General features: G+C 41.7%; 1 protein-coding gene across 6 annotated transcripts in view; it reads right to left on the bottom strand.

The window, feature by feature from the left end:
- NUP98 (nucleoporin 98 and 96 precursor) overlaps positions 1-18,533 on the bottom strand; it is a 99,251-nt gene extending 80,718 nt beyond the window's left edge. For 5 of the 6 annotated variants that reach the window (XM_030831155.2, XM_060303607.1, XM_030831154.2 and 2 more), the window contains exons 1-4: positions 18,380-18,533; positions 4,822-4,916; positions 1,810-1,911; positions 1,526-1,702 (exon numbers count right to left, since the gene is read on the bottom strand). In XM_030831155.2, coding sequence (XP_030687015.1) covers positions 1,526-1,702; positions 1,810-1,911; positions 4,822-4,897 — 355 coding nt within the window. In that variant the 5' untranslated portion in view covers positions 4,898-4,916; positions 18,380-18,533. The remainder of the gene's footprint in view (positions 1-1,525; positions 1,703-1,809; positions 1,912-4,821; positions 4,917-18,379) is intronic. The other variant, XM_030831158.2, reaches the window with a different exon arrangement.
- Between the last annotated feature and the right edge of the window lie 6,293 nt (positions 18,534-24,826).

The raw sequence follows: 24,826 nt of genomic DNA, 5'->3' as shown, positions 1-24,826 counted from the left end.
TGGTAACAGTAAAGAATTTAAGAATCTGTAAGCTATCTTGGAATTGGCCTGTGGCATTAGAGCAGCATTACTTCCAAATCCTCAGGTTTTCTATCTTTCCAATCTCCCTAGCAAGTACCTTCAAACAGATATTTCATACAGACACACACAGTTCTAGGCTCACAACTTTGACGTGAAACAAAATCTGAATCTTTAGTCAGCTAAGTGTCTGTAAAGTCCTTGGGCATACTTAAACAACAAGTTAGAAGAAATAGTATTGTTTCATTAAATATTTTATCTTATTTCTCTTGGTAAGACCAGATGCTCAATGAACTTGTCTTTCTGACAATGCCTTACCACAACAGACCTGAACAAGAGTCACAGTATATTTTATTTACATATATTATTACAAACACCCACATATAACCAAAACGTTTAAAACAAACAAATGGTCCCATTAGGGTAACCACACATAGGTTAATATAAAATTTCACCCAGAAAAATAATTTAGAAAAATTAGTAGGCATGTTGGTCATTTACAGAAATAAATCTACTTTCCCAAATAGCTGAGTTTAAAAAAAAACACATAACAGAGAATTTAACTGTAATCTAAGGAATGTATTCTTCAAAATATAAGATACTACTTCTAAAGAAATTACACATATGGTACCAGAAATAGCAGTAAGCAATACAAAGTTATTTGCCAATATTTAATATTAAGTGACATCCTCATACCAAGTTAAGAGGAATGTGATTTCTCACTGGCAATCATACTATTTCTTTTCTAAAAACATGTCCTAATATATAAAGTAAATAGGCATATGTCTTTTGAATTAGTATTTTAGATTGCATTTTATATTGTCATGGTTAAATATTTCAACATCCCCTCAAACAACTTTCCCTTTGTAAAATACTGATAGCTGGCTAACTTACTTATTCTACCATACCAGTGCTGGGAATGGCATCAACTCACAGGGCACACCTGTGCAACTAGCAGTGTTTCTGCCTCAAAGAACTGTGTGGTGAAGTATCCCTGGGTCACATTTAGACTTAAAGAGAAAGAAGCCATCAATTAAAAACACCTGCCATGGCTAAGGAATGGAGGAGTAACCATGTCACATCCAGTACTTACCATTCCTGCTTCAGTCTCTTCAAACCAAAAGCGAAACAAAGGCAGGAAGGTGCCCCTGCAGTATACTACAGTTAACTACACATATTTCTCCTTGAAATTCTCCCTTCTTGACACCTATGACAGTACTCTGACCTGGCTTTTCATCTTATTCTCTGGTCATTCTATATCAGGTACCTCTTCCTCTGCATATTCCTTAAATACCAGTGCCCCTCAGACTTCCATTCTTGAAGAGATGTACCCCTTCCCTTCCAGCCTATTAAACTTTTCAATATCATTTTGAGTTTTCCTCTCCCCATGTTTTTGCTATGTGGTGAGAAAAGGAGGTGGGTGAACACAGGGAAAAGGAGAAGAGAGAACACATTCAATAAGCAAATCAAATTGTTAGATGCAGAAATCCAATGATTTACTACTTACTCCCAAAGCCTGTTGGTTTATTTTGTGCAAAGGCATTGTTTTGGGATGAGAAGAGACTGGTCCCTGTGCTTGCAGTTCCAAACAAGCTGTTTGATGTTCCTGTTGATGTGCCAAACCCAAAGCCACTGCTTGTGGAGGTAGCTGGCTGGCTAAATGAATTGGTACCAAATAAGCCTCCTGAAGAGATAGAGAGGGGAAAAAAAGGGTTAAACAGACTGGAGTCACTAAGTGAAGCCCTATACCAGCTATGAATAAACCAACTGTATTCCAAATAAAGCCCCTACCTGGTTTGGTCTGTGAATTTCCAAACAGGCCTCCGGTATTGTTGCTAGAACCAAATGCAGATGTTCCAAATGCCCCTCCACTAGTAGTGCCAAAACCAGTATCTGATAAAGCAAAATCCAGGGTCAGAATAAAATCTAAACCAGGTGGCCCAATGAAAGAGGATTTTAATATTTCTTAACATTCTGCATTTGAACAGGACCACTGGTCTAATCCAAAAACTATTTTTTCAAAATTCCATCAGACTACTTATAACAGAGCTGATATTAAGCCACACTTTATTCATTGTCCTGGGTAAAGTAAGGAAACAAAGTTAAAAAGCTTATAACTTTTCAATAAGTTAAAGATGTTGATAGGTTTAAAAAAAAAAGTGCCAAGCTACTATGAACTACAGACAAAAATAATCAAAATTTGGGTTTCCTGGTGGCACAGTGGTTAAGAATCCACCTGCCAATGCAGGGGACACGGGTTCGAGCCCAGTCCAGGAAGATCCCACATGCCGCCGAGCAACTAAACCCGTGCGCCACAACTACTGAGCCTGCACTCTAGGGCCCGCGAGTCACAACTACAGAAGCCCATGTGCCTAGAGCCCGTGATCCGCAACAAGAGAAGCCACCGCAATGAGCAGCCTGCGCACCGCAACGAAGAGTAGCCCCTGCTCACCGCAACTAGAGAAAGCCCACGCACAGCAACGAAGACCCAACGCAGCCAAAAAACAAAACAAAAAAAAAACAAAAGAAACAAAAAACTGTTAAAATTTTCTCCAGACACCGTACACTCTACAGTCTCTGGGATGAATGGTCCTTAATTAGAGGAGCACATCAGAATGACCTGGGAAGTTTTCAAAATACACATGTTCAACTTCCAATCCCAGAGATTCTAATTCCATAGTTCTATGATGGGATATACATATTTCGGGAACAAACCTCCAAGAGTGACTCTGAGATAAACAACAAGGTCCTACTGTATAGCACAGGGAACTAGTAATGTAGTCAATATCTTATAAAATGAACTATAATGGGAAAGAATCTGAAAAAATATGTGTGTATAACTGAATCATGCTGCTATACACCAGAAACTAACACAACATTGTAAATCAAGTATATTTCAATAAAAAAAAAATTTTTTTTTAAAGTGACTCTGGGGGCTTCCCTGGTGGCGCAATGGTTGAGAATCCACCTGCCAATTCAGGAGACACGGGTTCGATCCCCGGTCTGGGAAGATCCCACATGTCGCAGGGCAACTAAGCCCGTGCGCCACAACTACGGAGGCTGCGCTCTAGAGCCCATGAGCCACAACCACTGAGCCTGTGTGCCGCAACTACTGAAGCCCACGTGCCTAGAGCCCGTGCTCCGTAACAAGAGAAGCCACCGCACTGAGAAGCCCATACACGGCAATGAAGAGTAGCCCCTGCTCACCGCTACTAGAGAAAGCCCACATGCAGCTACAAAGACCCAACTCAGCCAAAAATAAATAAATTAATTAAAAAAAAAAAGTGACTCTGGACTTCCCTGGTGGTCCAGTGGTTAAGAATCCACCTGGTGGGCACTCTTGGTTAAAAATCAAGGACCTAGATATATAAAATAGTTTAAGAAAAGGTCAGGGGTCACTTGTAAAAATTTTCTCTAATATTTTTGTTAGGAATGATTGAGGTTTGGTAGTTATGCTTTTTAAAAATCTTCATGAATTAAAGTTCCTGGGATTTCCATTAAAAAACTGTTCAGATGCTCCACTTAAAAAGAGAGGGATAGGGCTTCCTTGGTGGCGCAGTGGTTGAGACTCTGCCTGCCGATGCAGGGGACACGGGTTTGTGCCCCAGTCCGGGAAGATCCCACATGCCGAAGAGCGGCTAGGCCTGTGAGCTATGGCCGCTGAGCCTGCACGTCCAGAGCCTGTGCTCCACAACGGGAGAGGCCACAACAGTGAGAGGCCCGCGTGTACCGTTAAAAAAAAAAAAGAGAGAGAGGGATAAAAACAAGATCGGGAAAATGCTGATAGCTGAAACTGGGAAATAAGTACACGAGAGTTAGTTATACCATTCCTTCTGTTTTTGTGTTTAAGTATAAATTTTTAACAAAAAGTTTAAAAGTGAGTAAGGGTTGCTATAGACAACTAGTGCCATGTGGAATGGAAGGGGAAATGGATCTCAAGAGGACTGGTGGGAATTAGGGACTCTTACATTTTAACCGTTGTTTCTTATTCACAGAGCAAATCTCAGAGCTGTTATTCAGTAACTGCATTTTATTTTATTTTATTTTTTTGGCCACGCAGCATGAGGGATCTTAGTTCCCCGACCAGGGATCCAACCCAGGCCCCTTGCAGTGGAAGCAGGGCATCTTAACCACTGGACTGCCAGGATGTCCCTCAATAATTGCATTTCATTTTTTTAAAGATTTATTTATTTATTTTTGGCTGTGTTGGGTCTTAGTTGCGGCACACGGGATCATTGCTGCAGCTCGTGGGCTCTTCATTGCAGCAAACGGGCTTCTCTCTAGTTGTGGCGTGCAGGTTCCAGAGCATGTGGGCTCTGCAGCTTGTGGCACACAGCCTCTCTAGTTGAGGCGTGCAAGCTCTGGCACGCGGGCTTAGCTGCCCCGCGGCATGTGGGATCTTTGTTCCCTAACCAGGGATCGAACCCGTGTCCCCTGCATTGTAAGGCGGATTCTTTACCACTGGGCCACCAGGGAAGTCCCAATAATTGCATTTTAGACTCCAATATTTAAAAAAGGATTTCCTGGTCTGAAAATTAGTAACAAATTATAAATTTCTGCCAAAAGAGCCAATTAATAACAATACTTTAAATACCTTCTACTGATGATCAGAAAACCATGAAAACTCAGAACTTATTTCTCTTTTTTTTAGAAAATTTTAACAAGATCATATCCTGGTCATTTTTCAAAGTTATTATAAAGACCAAAGCATAAATTAATTCCTATCTAAAACTACTGGAGTGGATTTATTCTTAATAATAGCTGAAGATTTTTCTCCCTCATTTGTTATTTTTTAAAACTTACTCTGCCCAAATGTTGAAGCTGTGCCAAAGCCACCGGTGCCACCCCCAAAGGGTGTTCCAAATGACTTATTAAACATCTTCGAAATCTTCAGAAAGCTGGAAAGAAGAAAAAAATTATCACTTTTTAAAGACCACAGAATGCAATGGAATTTTTTTCAGAAAAATATATCATTCTACAAATTTAGTTAGGTCTATTCAAACTATAGCATAACGTTCACTCTCATTCAATATCCTAAAACTCTATATGATAAAACAGACTTTGTAAAGTTGAGCTGAAATGAATTAGTACCATAATGTGAAGTTAAACTTCATATCCCACCAATAACCATCCCTTTAAAACAATGTTTTTCGACCTTTTTGAAAAACCTAAGCCCCCCTTTAATAAAGATTTCAGGTCTACTATACCAGATTTTGGTATGTCCCACGTAGTAAGTTATGCAGAATACCCATTAAAAATTACAAGGATATTCTCTTATCCCAACCACCTGAGAAGCTAAAATTTTTGTCAGGCTTTAGTTTCAACAGTTTGCATTGTAAAGTTTCCCCCCCATTTGCTTGTATATAAAATGATGTAATATTGTTCTTCAAACTATACACACACCTCCTCCTCCCATCTCTAAATCCCAGAGATTCTGGTGCCCTGACATTCTTTTTGAGATTACTTCTTAACACTACTCTCTATGGTCCCCTGCTTATCTATCTTCTACTTCTTCTGGGAATATTACAGAAAACCTTTGGTCAAAACCCCCACTGCATATGAATGAGTCCCCTCCAGTATCCAAACTATACACCCAGGCACACTTAATGAATTGGACCAAAGTTCCAACAAGTACAAAAATGAAGTTTGACTTCCCCCACCTAGATCTGAATGAAAACAAGGTAAAGGTATAGTTTACTAAAGAAGTAAACACTTTCCCCCTCTATAAATTTTCCTTAAACTTAGGACATCTGCTACCACTTACCTGCCAGCAGACAAGAAAATAATGAGTAAACTACTTTAAATATGAAAACTCAGAAAATAGTCAATCATGTTTGTTTGGATTTTATAACAGGCATGATGGCTTTTTTATTATTTACACATAATGAAGTAGTTTTTTTCTTCTAGTAAAATCATATGCCTCATTCATATAATAGAATTAAACGTATCAATAACATGTTGAGGTGTGCCCCACCCACAATATTCCAGTGTCCCATTAGCACTTTGGTATTCTAACATCCAAAACATTTTGTGCAACACTGGAAAAAAGGTGAAATAAGAAATGCTTTTTATAGAAAGCAATATTCTGCCCCCTGTGTTCCCCTAGAAAAAAAATTCCAGCACTTAGTTCTTTATCCTAACATCCAGGAATTTAATAACTCCTTCAATTAAACAAAGCTCACTGAAACCAGTGGTTCAAGAAGGCCACATCAGAATTAGATGGCAAGCTTTTCAAAGTACAAGCCTCTAGGCCCCATTCCAGAAGTCAGAAACCAAAATGTCCAGGATTGGGATGTAGACATTTGCATTTTGAAAGGCTCCTCAAGTGACTCTAATCCATTCCCTTGGAACTGGAGGCTATATTTCAGGTAATCATCATTTCTCTTTCAGTAATGAGATCTGCTTGAAGTTTCCTGCCTTCCCAATTTATCAGGTGTCACAAAGTGACAGACTGGACCTTTACCATATTAACTGGTGACTCTCCCTTCCAGGGGAAATATTCTTGGAAGTACTATTGTTTTGCTTTTCAACAGTTGATTCAGAATTGGCAGTTATGCTAGGGGTCAGATGTCTGGACCAACTCATTTTGATTGTACTCTCTCTCACACTGCAGTCTTGGGTCACAGCCCCAACTAAATCCACTTTATCTGCTGACTAAATTTTTTGACCTGTCACCAGTAAGGTAAAAACTGAGTTGTAATATTGTTATCATGCTAAATCTGCCATTTGTTTTCTTATTTGACCCCACAAATAGCAATCTATTCGTGTAAATCTGACATCTTCCATACAGCTGACATGTCAGGATGCAAAAGCCTAGTTAATAGTTTTTCTCTATGAAATCTGTCCTCATATAGAAGATTTTAGTGTTAATTAGGGTTTCAGTGGCACTAGGTTCTACAGACCAAATCCACAACTTCTAGCAATCAAAATTTGATTTTAAACAGTCTTATCCTAACATAAAAACCTAGTATCACACATATATTCCACAAAGGATTTTAAGTAGTAATAAAATATCCTGAGAAACACCTCACAGTTTACAAGCCCTTATATATTATCTCAACAACCCTAAAAGGATCGTATGAAAACAGAATCAGGTGTTTAGCAAGTTTCCCCAAGGTCAAAGAAGTGATAAGTGGTAGATCCCCAGTTTAACCTCTGACTTCCCATGGACACCTTCAATCCTAGGATGGAAGATACTAAGAAACAAGCAAGAACATGTGCTGTGGGCTTCCCTGGTGGCGCAGTGGTTGAGAGTCCACCTGCCGATGCAGGGGACACGGGTTCGTGCCCCGGTCCGGGAAGATCCCACATGCCGCGGAGCGGCTAGGCCCATAAGCCATGGCCGCTGAGCCAGCACGTCCGGAGCCTGTGCTCTGCAACGAGAGAGGCCACGACAGTGAGAGGCCCACATAACGCAAAAAAAAAAAAAAGAACATGTGCTGTATATTAAGGAAATTCATCTGTTCCAGACCCAAGAACAAGGACAATACAGGGACCAAATCCAATTTAGACTCCTGGAAAAAAAGCTTCTCACTCAAGCTCAGCCTATCTTTTTGGTTCTGGCAAGGATGAGCCTGGTTTAGCCTCAAGCCTGATCACACTGGGATTCTAAGTGTTTTTTTAAAAACTATCACCATGGAAGCCAACCAAGATTTTGGAAACAGCCTCATTATTTTTATCATGATCGTTAGAAATTAAAGAATGGCTAATACATTAAACCCTTTGCTCTTCAAACAAATCAATTTCCTGAATATGCTATGAAATGTCAGTGACTCATGAGAAATGCCCCCCACCCATCGCCCCTACCAAACAACGTACTAATTCATTCTTCAAAACCTAGTTCAAATGACATCTCTTCTATAAGCCTTCTCAAACTCCCTTTAGCAATTAGTCATTCCTTTGGGCTTCCATGGCACATTATGATTTGTTTACACATATCTATCTTGACTCTATAGTGGACCTGTGATAACACCAACTACACAGATCTCCCTTTGGGACTCAAGGATTTGTTGTCCCAGCTGCTGAGAAGTACTACCAAAAGATTGCCCTCAGCTGTCGGCCCTCTTCAGAACAGCTGAGAGCTGCCTCACCCAAGGTCAGATCATCTCCGGAGGATAGACCATATCCAAAAGCCAGGCACCTTTGCTCCACCTTAGGGTAACTCTGAAGGGTGATTCTAGCTTCATACTCTCCATGGATTGGCTGAGGCCTTCATTAAGATCACAATTCAATTTCTTCCTCAGCTCATTTCTGCTTCCTTCTCTCCCACAGATGGTGATCCCAAGCTCACTCTCTAATAAAACTCATGCAGGATTATCTCCAAGTCAGTGGCTGCTTCCCAAGGAAGTCAACCTCTCAACCTCCCCCAACGATCCCCTCAATACGTAATCAACTCCTCTAAGGTAGGAATAGTACCATTTGTTTACTATCCCAAAATGTAACAATGGGTCTGAAACATAGATGTACTCATTTTCCAAATTAATGATAATCATCACGAATGTGCCTTTAAAACACAGCCTAAATGATCAAGTTACTTTTTTTTTTTTTTAATTTATTTATTTGGCTGCACCGGGTCTTAGTTGCAGCATGCGGGATCTAGTTCTTTGACCAGGGATCGAACCGGGGGCCCCCTGCACTGGGAGTATAGAGTCTTAACTGCTGGACCACCAGGGAAGTCCCATGATCAAGTTACTTTAGAAGTACCTTCTAACTTAAAATTATGCTAGATTAATTCTCACAACAAAAGGAAGCCATGAAAGGAAAGATTCTTGGTAGAATTTATCATTTAATTCAGAGGTTGCTAAAGGGAAGAGATCACACAATGGCTGGATACAACCACCAGACACTTCTTTGGCCTGTTATATATACATACATACATACATACATACATACACACATACATACATACACACACACACACACACACGGTATATTATACACATACATATGTATGTATGTATTTTGAAATGTTTATGTGTATATATATATTGTCAATCTAGCTGATAACATTTAAAATAGGGATATGTCAGAAAAATGATTAAGCAGACTAGGATTATAATCACTTCATGGCAGTAAGAGTCTGGAGCTTAGTAGGAACTGTCTCTTTTGGTCATAGCCATACTCTAATGTGCCACCATACCCACCCAGTATCATTCATCTCCATCAGCTGCCTGGCCCCAACAGGTTTTGAGTTTGTAACTTCTGATATAATCACAGAAAGAACCCACACATTAAGAACTCAAAGAGCATGTAATTGCCAAGAAGTAAGAAGTCAAAATTAGGCAGGAAAATGGGCGAGAACTGTGAGGAAAAATTCCTGATGACTTAGAATGCGAACTAGGTCTTAAGGGATTAGAAAGAGAAGAGAGGGAAAGCATAAGAAAGGTACACAGGTAAGAATGGGTTATTTGTGTACCTCTCCTATCTGGCCTTGTATCTCAACACCAAGCTCAGTTTCCCTCATATGATAAACATATAATAAATGTACTTAACAGTTTATTATGTAGTGATGTCATTAACATTAAATTACCCAATTAAAGGAGTGAATCAGAGCATTCTGCTAAGTATGTACCCAGAATATGGTGTATCAAGAGTAAGGCACCACCAGAACATTTGAACAAAGTTACCCTATGAGAATTATTCCAAGTAAAAGATGTTTAATGAAAAAAAGGAAGTTGAAAAAGACACATTTGGCAGATTCTTTCTGTAAAATAGAAAAGGTAATACACTGTTATTTATGGATACATATATACATAGTAAAAGTAAAAGAGGGAGACTGGTTACTAAAATAGATGAAGGTGGTTGCCTCTGGGGAGAGGAAGGGAAATGAGGCATGGGGCAGAGATTCAGAGGACCCAAACTTTTCTGTAATGTTTACTTCCTCTATTAACAATAACAAAAGATCTAGAGGATGCAGATATTTGCACTAACTCTCTATTTCCATTAAAAAATCTATTCAAAAAAGAGAAAGAAGTAATCCTAGAGACTGAAATGTGTGGAACTTCTAAATTCATTCAAGTTTAAAGGAATAGCACATATTCAAGTCTTTATCCTTTCAAATACATTAACCTGGCCCAAACTAAAACCCTCCTAGAGTAAATAATACTAGCTAATTCTTAAGTTCCTACTGTGTCCCAAGGGCTGTTCTAAGTGCTTTTTTAAAAAAATTCTATTCACTTATTTATGGCTGCGTTGGGTCTTCGTTGCTGCGCGCGGGCTTTCTTTAGTCTTCGTTGCGGTGCGCAGGCTTCTCATTGCAGTGGCTTCTCTTGTTGCAGAGCACAGGTTCTAGGCACGCGGACTCAGTACTTGCGTCGCAGGCTCTAGAGTGCAGGCTCAGCAGTTGTGCACACGGGCTTAGTTGCTCCGAGGCATGTGGGATCTTCCCGGACCAGGGTTGAACCCCTGCTCCCTGCATTGGCAGGCAGATTCTTTTTTTTTCTTTTTTAAATTAACATCTTTATTGGAGTATAACTGCTTTACAATGGTGTGTTAGTTTCTGCTATATAACAAAGTGAATCAGCTATACATATATCCCCATATTTCCTCCCTCTTGCATCTCCCTCCCACCCTCCCTATCCCACCCCTCTAGGTGGACACAAAGCACCAAGCTGATCTCCCTGTGCTATGTGGCTGCTTCCCACTAGCTATCTATTTTACATTTGGTAGTGTATATGTGTCCATGCTACTCTCTCACTTCGTCCCAGCTTACCCTTCCCCCTCCCAGTGTCCTCAAGTTCATTCTCTGTGTCTGCGTCTTTATTCTGGCAGGCGGATTCTTTTTTTTTTTTTAATTTTTTTTTCGGTACGCGGGCCTCTCACTGTTGTGGCCTCTCCCGTTGCGGAGCACAGGCTCCGGACACGCAGGCTCAGCGGCCATGGCTCGGGCCCAGCCGCTCCGCGGCATGTGGGATCCTCCCGGACCGGGGCACGAACCCATGTCCCCTGCATCGGCAGGCGGACTCTCAACCACTGCGCCACCAGGAAAGCCCTAGCAGGCGGATTCTTAATCACTGCGCCACCAGGGAAGTCCTAAGTGCTTTTTAATGAATTCTCTTATAAACCTCCCAAAACTCCAATAAGGTAGTTATTCTTATCCTTATTTTACAAATGGGGAAATTGAGACAGAAATAACTTGCCGAAGACCACAAAGTTATTATTTACTCCAGAAGCTATGCTCCTAGAGTCCTCCTTAAGAAAGAACACTGACAACTAAAGGGAAATGACTTTACATTCATTACAAATAGGGAACCTATAAGACCAAAATTTGGCAGTATTGATCCAGCACTATCAGGAGAAAGAGACACTTCTCTGGCAAACATGGGAGTTCTAGTCACCAGGAAGGTAATCTCTCTCAGGGACTGACAATTCATAAGGTTATCACCGTGGCTTCTATGAACTTTCCTACAAAGATTAACCACTTCCTCTATGGACGGACTGACTTACACTCGTTGCAATTTTTTTTGGTGTAAGACATATTTAGAGGGACGTCCCTGGTGGAGCAGTAGTTAAGAATCCACCTGCCAACGCAGGGGACACGGGTTCGAGCCCTGGTCCGGGAAGATCCCACATGCCGCGGAGCAACTAAGCCCATGTACCACAACTACTGAGCCTGCACACCACAACTACTGAAGCCCACACGCCTAGAGCCCGTGCTTTGCAACAAGAGAAGCCACCTCAATGAGAAGCCTGTGCACCTTAACGAAGAGTAGCCCCTGCTCGCCGCAACTAGAGAAAGCCCAGGCACAGCACCAAAGACCCAATGCAGCCCAATAAAAGTGTCTTTCAACTATTTCAATTTATTCAATTTCCCTTTAAAATTAAAAAAAGACATATTTAGAAAGAAAAAATAAAAATGAAATAGTGTTATACAGAAAGAGACAATGTCCTTAAATTTACTGTTCTCTATGCTCAATCTTCTAATTAATAATTCAGACTGTGAGATATAAGAAAGAGGTAGCCTTAATGACAGGTTAACAGTAGTCCAGTATTCTCCCACCGTCCCAACTAAAGCTCAATAAACTGATGTCCAATTTTCGTGAGCTTTGTGAACTCTGGGCACAATGACAAAACTGTTTTCTTCCAGAAAAGTGGTGGACAGACCCTGAAACATGGTAACACCCAGTCAACTGCCAACTTTAAGTGCTATCTGAATGACTAAGCAAGCTTGCTGCTCTCTGACAACAGAAAGTCACACAAATGGGAAGTAATTTTTTCTTTCCACTTCACTGAGTTCCTTTGTATCAAACTCAGTAAAGAGCAAAAACACTAAATATCTGTTACACAAATGGACTAGTATAGTACTTTCCAGCTTACAAAGTATTTTTTCATATAGTCTCTCATCTAATCTTCACAAAAGTACTTAAAAAGACAGGAATTATCATCACAGATAAACTGAATAGAAAAATACTAATTTTTGCCTTGGATGAGAGAGGAGGGATGGGAGTTGGGGAGAATTCCAGGTAAAAGAGATTGGCCTAATCTTAATCACCTAATAATATAGCCCAGCAAAACTATCCACTTGTTTTACAGTATCCTTCCTATGATTAATCCCCAGATCAAGCCATTCCCCTTGTTAGAACATTCATTCTTCTCTCTAAATACTATGTTCCCTTTTCTTTCTAAAAATTGCTGCTCAAGCCTCACCTGCTTCACATGACTGTCCCAGATTAGACCCTTCAGACTCTTATCAGTATAAAAATACTTCCCCTCCCCCTCCCCCTTTCCAACCCCTATTACATAAACTAATGCCTCCCAGCTGTTTTTAGTTATGCAATATATTTGCTGTTATACCTGCCACTTGAGTATATGAGTTGTTTGCTGCCCTGGTAAAAAGCATCTTGATTTTGCTTCATTTCTCCCATTCGTGTGTAAAATTAACTTGAAATAATCCACAGTGTCTAATACAGCTCCTTCCTCATAGTGCTGAGTAGCATTTTTTCATCCCCTTAACATAACACTCATTTTACAAACTGAAGTAGTGAAGAATACATTAGCTTTAGAGACAAATCTATATTAAAAACTCTCTGCCACTTAGTATGTTTGCAGTTCTCTGTAAATCTAAAATTAATTCAAAATAAAAAGGTAAAAGAGGAATAAAAAACCGCTGCTACTTGCTACTGTGTAATTGTAGTTAAGTCATGATATTCAACCTCAGATCTCAATTTCTGTTGATACATCTGAACAATAGGGATTATACAGCCTACACCAAAGAACTGTTAGGAGGACAAAGTTGTCTCAAACTAGAGTTCCTCAAAAGCAGGTTTGTGTTTAGTTTTACAATATTTTTAATTAGAAAAATGTAATAATTTCCCCCCACTCTAAACCTTGATTGATCAATGCCTAGCTAGAACTCCATACATAATATGACTTATTTCCCAATACTTCAGTGTCATCTACTGACCACTTAACACAACTGTAAAGCACCACTGCAAACAATGAAAACAATTACCTCCCCACACAATATACCGAGTCACTCTGGATCATTCATTCACTTCTGCTCCTTTCACATCTCTAGCCTCATTCCCAACTACTCACCTTTTTAATTTACAAAACCATTTGCCTATTTCTTAAGAAGCTTATTCCAGCAAGAAGGGTTCGGGGGGCTGATACTAGTAATCTTTGTGTAAAAGAAGCACATGGAGGTCTAAACAAAGGTGTGATGATGAGTGACTCCAACACGTATTCAAGGAGGATGAACTGTTCCCTTCCTGAACAGATTAATTCAGGCATTCGATTATTCTTCCCTTGATCAGTGGTTTTCAAATAGTTAGCTATGGAACCCACTCCATAAAACAGACATAAGCACAAAAGCTGCCCTGGCTGAAGTAAAGAGGGGTGGGGGCACAGTAGAACCCCATCAGCTGACCCTTTCAAAGAAGCTTACAGCTGTATGAACCAGTGTGAAAAATCATTGCCCTAGATTAGTGGTTCTCAAACTGTGGTCCAAAGGCTCCTAGAAGTCCCCAAGACCTTGTTCGGGGGCCCAAGAAGTCAAAACCATTTTCATAACAATCCTAAGATATTATTTGCCTTTTTAAAAAAAACTGTGCTCACCTCTACACCTAGAACCTGAGCATGAAACAAGACAACGGCCCCAAACTGTATACTCATTGGATTCTTCACTGCCACCCACTTATAGCACACACAAAACTCCACTTTCGGGCTTCCCTGGTGGCGCAGTGGTTGAGAGTCCACCTGCCAATGCAGGGGACACGGGTTCGTGCCCCGGTTCGGGAAGATCCCACATGCCGCGGAGCGGCTGGGCCCATGAGTCACGGCCGCTGAGCCTGCGCATCCGGAGCCTGTGCTCCGCAACGGGAGAGGCCACAACAGTGAGAGGCCCGCATACCGCAAAAAAAAAAAATCCACTTTCACTTAAATGTCCTTGATGGAGCAGTAAAAATTATGGATTGTATTAACGCTTGACATTTCAGTACACATCTTTTCAATACTGTGTGATTATTTGGGGGGACAAAGTGGGAAGTACTCAAAAGCACTTCTACATATTGAAATACAATGGCTGTCCCAAGGAAAAACACTTGGGTGATTACTTTTGAGTAGAAAGCTGAACCAAGTTTTTTTTTAATGGAACACCATTTTTATTTCAAAGAATAAATGACAAACTATGGTTACTTAGATTTGAAGAGAAAATTGGAATATTGAAAACTTGTGTACACCACTATGAGCTTGTCAACTTCCCAATTCTTAAAAGATTTATCTGATGAAATGGGTGGAAATATTAGCAACTGTAAATTTGTCAACATTTGGAAGAGCTGCGTAACTCAGTGCACCAATGATTCCTAATGACCAATATATAATGTCATAAAATCATGCACAGGTAAACAAACACCCATTCAAAGTGCAAGACAGACCAATGAATTTTAATGTAACATTGTACAAAAGTTCAATGATATGGTTTCAGATTCCATGTTGCAACAAACCTTTAAGAAGGTTTGAGTGTACTGTCAAAGGAGAAATCTACAATTATTTGAAGAGGTCATTAGAACACTCCTTTTTCCAAATACTATATATCTGTATAAGGCTGGATTTCTTCACATACTTCAACTAAAACAACATACCAACCATCTGAATGCAAAAGATCTGCAAATTCAGTGATCTTCTATTAAGCCAGACATTAAAAAGATTTGCAAAAATGTAAAACAATGCCACTGTTGTCACTAAATTTTTTAGTAACTTTTCGTAAGAGTATTTTTTAAATCAATAAATCTTTTAAATATTAGTTTCAGTTTCTAGCTGTTCAGAGTCCGCAATAATTCTTAAAAGCATAAAGGAGTCCCAAGACCTCAAACTTTGAGAACTGCTAGACCATTGCTAGAGCCTCCTTCTAATCGTCTGACTCCAGTTTCACACCTTCCAATTTACCCTACTACCTCCCAGCTTAAACTAACTCTTAGTACCAGACTTAGCTAATTAGACCTATACTTTAAGAAATCATTTTTATTTCTCTACTAAAAAATTACAATTGTTTCGCAGTACACTGAATTAAGTACAAACTCTTAAAATGTGGCAAATAATTCTCAGTGTTTATTAAATTCTCAGAGTCAGTACAATGGGACAAGACCTCCGATTCACGTGGCAGGTCGTGTATCAGTGAAATGGAAAGAGAATGGAATCACAGAGCATCACATTTAATTGTATCAATTCAACTACAAGCTCTTTTTTGCCCTCTTCCACAAAACAAATAAATATTGCTCTATTTACCCAACAACCTATCTCCTTTCAAACAGGACTTTGATTTCTCCTATCTCAGAGGAAGGGAGGTTACCACAGAAATGAAAGGAGAAACTAAAGAAAGTGACTCTAGGACTCTTAGCTTTTCAGCTTCCCATACCAGATTCTGACAATTTAAGGGTTTTCGAGAACAGTTTCAACCAGATGCAACTTATTAGCGGACTCCACAAGCATAGACCAGACATGATAAAGGTAAGATTTTTTTACTGAAATAGTGGGAACGTTTTCTCTAGAGCAGTGGTCTCACTCAGGGGCAGTTTTGCCTCCCAGGTAACATGTGACAATGTTTGGAGACATTCTTGGTTGTTACAACTTAGGGAGGGGGTGTTATGAGTACTTTATGGGTAAAATACTACAATACACAAATGCCAAATACTTAGGTTCAATTCCAAACACACAGAATGCACCAAGTTCTTAAGAAACGCTGTTTACATACTTTGTCTCTAATACCTACTGGTAAATCTCTAAATTTCTTAATCTCCTAAACTTTGGACAAATTGCATAATTGCAGATGTGCTCTTTATTTACTGGAAATTAAATATCAGTACTACTACCCCTTTCTTCCTAAGGTTAATTGCTACCATAAAAAATCACAATAAAGTAATATTACTGATTTTTTCCAAGCTATGAACTTGGTTCCCTAAAAGTTGTGCTTGTTCTTAGTTATCCAGGAGCAAGTGGACATGAATAAAGTCAGGTACCAAAGTACCGTGTATCACACGAATGGTATGGGTCCTCTTATCTGGGCCCCGTATTTCAGGAGTACACAAATACCCAGCCTCTTCATAGACTATTTTTAGGCTTAACTTCTCCATATCTGTTTATCCATTCAGGCAAGCACACTTACTGCGGGGCTACTCTGTGCTAAGCAAACTGAATACAAAGTCAAAAATTTTTTACCAGTCTAATAAAAAGACACAGCTAAAATACAAAATGATTTGTGCTATAAATAGAAGTATCAAATAAGTGTTATGGAAGCTTGCAGGGGAAAGAACGCCAGGAAAGGCTTCCCAGAAGAGAACATGTCACAGAAAACATACCCTGTTCACCTCTTAGTATTAAGACTACAGTTCTCTTCTGCTCTTACATACATTTTTCAGTTTTTGCTTCGTCATCTAAACAAGAGGAAAGTGACGATCTGACTTATGTGAACAGACCAAAGTGGCCTTCATCAAATCTCAATGAAGAGTCAAAAAATAACCTTATCAAATTATTTCCCAGTACCTCCTTCCTGTCCAACTTCTGGTTTTTTAAATATCCTAACTTCTTCGATCAAGTTCCAAACACACCATCTGTCACTCACTCAGTCAACAAGTGTTTCCTTCTGAATTTATAAGACTGTCACAGGGGATGATCACTGCTCTTTTCTTTCTTTCTTCCAGTTAGCTTCTTCTCCCAAAATAGTTTAATCTTCTCATTTCATTCTACTACAATTTTCGAATTCAGTAAGAGAGGCGTTATGAGTTCCGAGGTACAAGAAATACAAAATGACTGCTGTGTACCTTTCTAAATCTTGTCCATATTTCTGGTTTTCTATTGCAATATTGCTGTAGTTCATTAACTGGACTCTTTCTTCTGAGTCCCCAGCAGCTGTCACAAATAAAAATTTCAGACCTGGGACAGGAAACTAGCCAATGACATGTAGTTTTATCGATTCATTTCCAATACATAACATAACTAACATTCTTTAACCAACTTGTAAGTTTAGTTCTCATAGTCTAGGTGAACTAATGAAGCGTCTGCCTTACCACGAACAGAGCTGGTAGTAACTAAATCGGAAACGCTATTGAAGACTAGGTCTGCTCCTAACTATCCATGTCCCTACCTTAACCCCTCCACTCTTCCAAAGGGAATCCTCAGTAATGGGAGGCTGGAACACCCAGGGCGGGCAGTGTAGTAGAAAAATTTCTACACTGAGTCAGATGTAGCATTGGCTAATCCTGTTTCTTCTCTAGGCCTCGGTTTCTCCACCTATAGAACTTGCATTTAACGTAGAGTAGGGGGATTGGCTTAATTTCTAAGGTCCTTATGGCGATAGTAATTCAAAAACCTCACCTCGTCTAGCTTTACGTGGAACACGTGGGAGAACAGAAAATAAACTTTCACTCCATTAAACCGACCTTAATTCTCAGATACTGTTTTAAAAAGGTAACAAACTCCCGACGCACTCACACTCCCCTGGGGCTGCAAATTTCCCCTTGGAGAAGCCAAGGCACATAAAGTCCATCCCGCACGATGGTCAGAGAAGTGCTGGGAAAACCGTACTCAGGGTCTCAAGGCGCTGCCCCAGCAAAGGGCCGGCCCACCTAACCACCGCCCGGCAAATGAATGAGTACAACCAGCTAAAGGGACGCCCCTCAACGTAGGCTGCAACGCGAGACCCCAGGGCCCAGATCCCACCGATAGCGACTCCTTCCCGGAGCCCGAAAAGCTGGGCCTCGGGGCCGCAGGGTCGCGGGCCCCGCCCCCTCCCTCAGGGCAGAAGGTGCGCGCCCCGGCTCGAGACTCGGGCGCGGAGAGGGCCTGGGACTCCCCGCGAACCCGCCCGCCCTGAGAGGAGGTGGAGCCTGCCGGTCCCCGGCCGCCACCACCCCGGCTCCCGACTTACCGCGATGCGGTGGGGGACGGGAAGTGTCAGGAGTGAGGGCCTAGGCCCGTCTGCCACCCGCCGCTCAGAGAGCAGCGCGCGGCCGCCACAAAACCGTCACCGCCGCCACCACCTCCGCTACCGACCGCCGCTTCGGGCGCAGCGCGCAGAGGGCCCGACTGCGTCACACGCCGCCTGCCGTCAGAGGCTCGCTGCGGACGCTCCGCCCTCGCTGTCTGCTCATTGGCAGATACCGCCGCCACTCTAGGCCCACCCTGTTATGCATTGGACCTAGAGTCTTTTGAAACCGAACGTGAGGGCTGTCTTTGGGAGACTGGAGAGGGGGAAGAGGAGGGACGGAAGGAATTAGGGGGAGGAAGCGGGAGGGGCAGTGGGAGGGACATGAAGTACGGCCCCTCGCCGCCGCGGTTGGCTGGGAGGGAGTCGTGACGTCACAAGGGCCCCTAGAGGTAGGCTGGTGAGTGGCTACATCGGGCGGGGGGAGGGGAGAAGAGTGATGACGCTATGCTGAGGCTCCGCCCCCTTCTTTGGAGCGGAGAGACTCGGGTTGCTGATGCTCGGGCCAATCAGAGTGAAGGCTCCAGGATGGCATGGTAACTATTCTACCCTTACTTTTCCCCAGTCCTCGGGCTGTGACGGGAAAGCTCCCCCGTTGTCTTGCCCTTACTTCCTGGCCAGACCACGTGCGGAGCTGGAGTGACCTCCTAGGAGGTCTATCTGCGTAGCTCACCTGCAGCTGCTCCGAGGCCCGCAAACCTGGCCTCCTTGTCTCCTGACCCATGCCAACCCCAACACAACCTTTCCCTCTCTGAATCCCTAGAATGGACGTTAGGAACATTAGAGGTGCCTTAAGGGAATGGTTCAGCTTAGAGTTTGGTACAAATGACAATTCTCGGAACTTCTTTCCCACCTGCACTTTAGGAACCCCTACTTATTCTTAAAGTCTAGTTGAAATGTTCCCGCTTCTCTGGGATCTCTCACAGCTAGTTGGAGTAATGCTTGGGCAGGCCTCTGTCACAGCCTTGTTACTTTGTATTCTGTTATTTACTTTCCTATCTTCTGGTGCCGGGCTCTTGAAGGCCAGAGCTTCATTTTCAAGTTGGTGTTCCTTTCCCTCAAGGCCTAGCCCGGAGCAGAAGCCTGATATCTCAAGGGGGTGGGTTGAGCATGTTCTAGAAACTAGATCTAGTGACTGTGGGTCCCACACAAAATAGCAGGGACTGTGTTCAGAAAGCAAAACCTATTAGGATTACCGCTCCACCACCCCCTCCTCCTGGGACATATCTACAAAATTGAAATGGGCCCTGCCCAAAACATGGATAAACTTAAATCACTCTGGGTTTTCAGTGGTGGCAAGGGATTAGAGTTACTTAGTCAAAAAGTGAACACACCATTGTAAAGCAGTTATACTCCAATAAAGATGTTAAAAAAAAAAAAAGTGGAGTGATCTGGTAGTAAAGGTAAAATAAGATAATGGATGGAAGAAACCTAGTGCATTGTAGATGTTCAGTAGGTGCTTGAAGAAAGAAAAAAAATAAATATGTGGATGGTCAAATAGGAAAGCTAAACATCTGACTCCAGACACCTTTCCCCAACTACTCCATCCAAACATCACTCCTTTCCCTCCACCCTCCCTTGCCTATATTCAGCATCAGAAAGTCATTAGGTCTCCCTGGAGAGTTACAGTAGCTTCCTCACTGCCCTCCTGAACCTTTGATTTCTCACCTTCCAATCCTCAAACCCAGCTCTGTTTAAGGCTCTCCTCTGCTTATTTATTCTGATGTCCCTAAGGCCAGCCACACAGCATAGGTGTGCATTAAATGTTTGATGCATGAATGAGAGAATTATTTTCTTAAATAGAAAAGAAGTATGGGACTTTTGAGTCAGAGAACCCTGGGTTTAAATCTGAGCCCAACCATGTATTAACTGTATGAACTTTGGGCAAATTTCTTAACCCCTCTGAAACTCAGTTTCCTTGTCTGTAAAATGGGGGTAATAATTGTACTTGCCTCACAGAGTTGTGAGAATTAAATGAGCTGAGGCATATGGTAACTGGTACACAGGTACCCTCAATAAATGATAGATATTATTTGTATTCTTTAAAAATGTTAAGGAATTCCCATTCTAAATATTCTAAGACATGGATTCTGACACAGAAAAGGAGCTCAGAAATATGTCTTGTGTGAGTGAGTGTATTTAGTCCAGAGTACTAGCAGGTGTGCAGGAGTTGGGTCCCTTAAGTAGTGTATACTTATTGGAAGACTGGAGGGAGAGACACTGGACAAGGAGTGCTCCAGGGAGGAATTTCCTGTGATCATGGTGATTTCTAAGTAGAAGGACCTCTTGTTAGGTACTCTGGCAGGCATGTGGCCTACAAGCTCATCATTCCCAGGGACTTCTGCCCCAGGAAGGACTTCTTTGTGGACCAGGGCTTCCTAGGCCCACATAGTCTTACTCTGCCTAATTCTCATAACACCCCTTTTGATTGTCATCATCTGCCTTCTTCTCCTCTAAAGCCAAGGAATTTGGTGCATGTTCTCAAAAGCTTGCTGAGCCAAGCTCTGTCCTGGGCATTAGGAGCCCAGAGATGTCCACCGCTCAACACTCTGCCGTGGCCAAGAGAGACAGAGCTAAGTAAAGTCCATTTCTGTCCTGGAAGCTTCCAGTCTCTCTCACACATGCCCTGAGAATTCACTCTATGCAGCTCTGAAGGATTGATACCCAGGGAGTATAGAGACCTGTAAGGACTGCAGAATTATAAAAGAACACGAGACTTCCTTCCAGAGAGATGATTCTAAATTTCTTATATGGTACATTGGAAAGAGCAGCAGAGTTAGATTCAAACAGATCTAAGTTCAAGTCCTAGATCTACTACTTTTTAGACCTTGCACAAATTATTTAATTGTTCTGTGCACCAGTTTCGTTGTCTATAAAGTGGGCACAATAATTTCTGTTTCATAAGGTGCTTGTGAGGTCAAATAAGATCATGAAATTTGCAAAGGACTGGGCCCCTGTTTGGTACCTGGTAAGCATGCAGTAAATGTTGATTTCCTTCTTTTCCTATAACTTGATAAGGAAGGGTGATGTTTATAAATGACATATAATTAGATTTACATAAATCTTGTGTGAATATCTGACTTTTAACTAGAGCATTTAGTCAATTGCATTTAACGAATTTACTGGTATATTTAGGATTTTATCTAACATTTTAGACTTTCTGTTTGCCCCAGATGTTCTGTTTCTGTGCTTTTTAAAAAAATTTTTTTTTTTTGGTAAAAATAACTACCACTTACTGAGGCCAAGCTCTTTGCCAGATTTTTTTTTAAAAATTGAGATATAATTTGCATACTATAACATTCACCCATTTGAAGTGTACAATTCAGAGGTTTTTAGTATATTCACAAGGTTGTGCAACTACCACCACTATATAATTCCAGAACATTTTCATAATCCCAGAAGAAACCCCAGGCCCATTAGCAATCATTCCCCATCTCCCCCTTCCCCCCAGCTCCTGGCAATTTACTAGTACACTTTCTGTCTCAATGGATTTGCCTACTCTGGACACTTCATATAAATGGAATCATAAAATACGTGGCCTTTGTGTCTGACTTCTTTCACTTATCATAATGTTTCAAAGTTCCACCCATTTTTATAGGAGAATAATATTCCATTTTATGAATATACCATATTTTGTTTATACAGTCATGAGTTGGACGGCATTTGAGTTGTTTCATCATGAATAATGATTATTCTATTATTCCACTATGAATAGTACTGCTATGGACATTCATGTAAAAGTTTTTTGTGGACATGTGTTTTCAATTCTCTTGTGTTTATACCTAGGAGTGGATTTGCAGGGTCATATAGTAACTCTATATTTAGCTTCTTGAGGAGCTGCCAAACTGTTTTCCAAACTGGCTGTACCATTTTACATTCCTGCCAGCCACATCTTTGCCAACACTTGTTATTTTCTTTTTTCTTTCTTTTTAAATTATAGCCATGCTAGGTGGTGTGAAGTGGCATCTCACTGTGGTTTTTTTTATACGTTTCCCCGGTGACTAATGATGTTGACCATCTTTTCACGTGCTTATTGGCCATTTAAATCTCCTTTCTTGCATTCTTTTGGATTACTTCATTTTTATTCCTGCATCAGTTTGGAAATTAAATTCTTTTTCTATTATTTTAGTGATAGCCCTAGAAATTACTGCATGCATGCCTAACTCACTAAAGTGTCATGCTAATCTATACCTTTATAGGAAGGGTAGAGTTTGCTGAGACAAGGAAAAGATGCATTCCATGCCAGATGAACAGGGAGAACAGAGATGTGGGACCAGGAAAGAGCTCAGTGTATCCATGGGTGCAAACTGGGACTTCATCCTAGAAGTGATAGGGGAGGGGCTTTACTGGTGGCACAGTAGTTAAGAATCCACCTGCCAATGCAGGGGACACGGGTTCGAGCCCTGGTCCGGGAAGATCCCACGTGCGACGGAGCAACTAAGCCCGTGTGCCACCACTACCGAGCCTGCGCTCTAGAGCCCGTGAGCCACAACTACTGAACTGAAGCCCGCGCACCTAGAGCCCGTGCTCCGCAATAAGAGAAACCACTGCAATGTGAAGCCCGCGCATCGCAACGCTCGCTGCAACTAGAGAAAGCCCGCTCTCAGCAACGAAGACCCAACACGGCCAAAAATAAATAATTTTTTATAAAAAAGAAGTGATAGGGAAGCTAAAGAATGTTCTATAGAACAATGAAGATGTAATTACTATTTGAGGCAGAATGGAGCTGGAGCAAGATGGGTGAGCCTAGGGTAAATAGTTTAAAGCCATCCAAGAAGGATGTGTCTTCCATGAGAAAGATCTCTGGGAAGAAAAAAAGAACACTCCTCCTCAACCCAGGAAGACTTTCCTAAGGCTGCCTAGGAGGCAGGGCAGCGTTTGGCCTGAAATTGGATGCTTTTAGCACTGTTTCTGTCTCTGTCACTTTACCTACCTCCCACCCCCACCCCGAGCCATGCACCCTCTGCCTCCACCCTCTATTCCCAGCAGTCATTCTTCAAAGGCCTTTCTTGCAGTTCCTAAATCTCTTCTTGATATATCTAAATCCTACCCATCCTTCAAAATCCAGTTCAATTAAATCAATCTAGCAAATATTTTCTGGACTCTTACTGTATGCCCATGCCTGGGCTAAGCTGAGAGATTCAGAAATAAACAGAACAGGTGGAGGTTCTGTCCTTAAATGAGCTGCCAGGAGGGTCGGGGAAACAGGCAACAGATTATTTTGCTTCATTGTGGTTAGAGCCCTCATAAGGGTGTGATGGAAGGCCATCCAAGGCTGCCTGAGGAGTGGGGAGGTGGGCAGATCATGGGGGGTAGGGAGAGATAAGGAGGAAGTTAAAAAAGGCTCCATGGAAGAGGTGAGTGTAGTTAGAATGTAAAACAAGTGGTTGCTGGAGTAGAGGATGGCCACGTTATGAAGGATACTGAACATCACACTAAGGAATTTGCCCTTGATGCTGAAAGCCATGAAAATTTACTATTTTGCCACAAGGCACAAGGGCGGGACATGATCAGATCTGTGTGGTAAGAAGAGCCAATGTGGCTAATGGGGAGAATGATGGAGAGATAGGAGGGCAGTGAAGGAGTGAAGGAGATCTCCTACAGGAAGCTTTCCTTGACAACTATATCCCACCTTCACTTCCCCTCTTCTGCCCCCCACCTCTACACCGCCCTATGCTTCTGGGGGCTGGAACATCCCTGAAAACAAATGCTCAGTGAGCTTGGGATATCTGGTATGTGTATGTGGAAAGGGGAGTGGAGCAGTGATCATGGCTAAAGCTTGAAGACAGTGGTGCTGTTTCAGGCACAGGCCTCTCTGGGATATGTCCAGGCACCAGGCAAACCAACCAGGAGGGAGGAGACACTGAAAGGCTTCAACAGCAGCAGCAGCTACTTGGACAATGGACAAATGCCAGTTCAGCAAACACTGAGAGCGTCCTGAATAAGGTCGAGCCTAGATGCTTAGATGCTTGTTCAATTTTTTAATCTGTAAAATGGCTTTCATCAAACCTACCTCATCAGATTATTAAGAGGATCAAATAAGAGAATGCATATATAGTCCCTGGCACATAGTAAGAACTCATCTTTTTCTTCCACTTTTCCTCATATAAATCAAGTAGGTGATAGTCTTTCAAACTGACAGTGGAGGAAACAGATTCAGAGAGGGTCAGTGACAGCTGAGGTCAGACAGTTCGGAAAAGGCTCAATCAGGACAAATTCAGACTGTTGCTGACACATCTAGCTGTCATCAACCTGGCACACTGCTCTATTACCTCATCTAATTCTCACAACAACACTATAATGTGGATATTCCTAAAACCATTTTACAGATGAGGAAACAGACTGAGGACTGTATGGTGGGGAAGTGCCCAAATCACCAGAGAACTAAAG

This window comes from Globicephala melas, chromosome 8 (genome assembly GCF_963455315.2).
Source record: "Globicephala melas chromosome 8, mGloMel1.2, whole genome shotgun sequence".
Taxonomy (NCBI): Eukaryota; Metazoa; Chordata; class Mammalia; order Artiodactyla; family Delphinidae; genus Globicephala; species Globicephala melas.
Note: the sequence above shows the minus strand (reverse complement) of the source record. Positions and strands in the feature narration are given on the sequence as shown.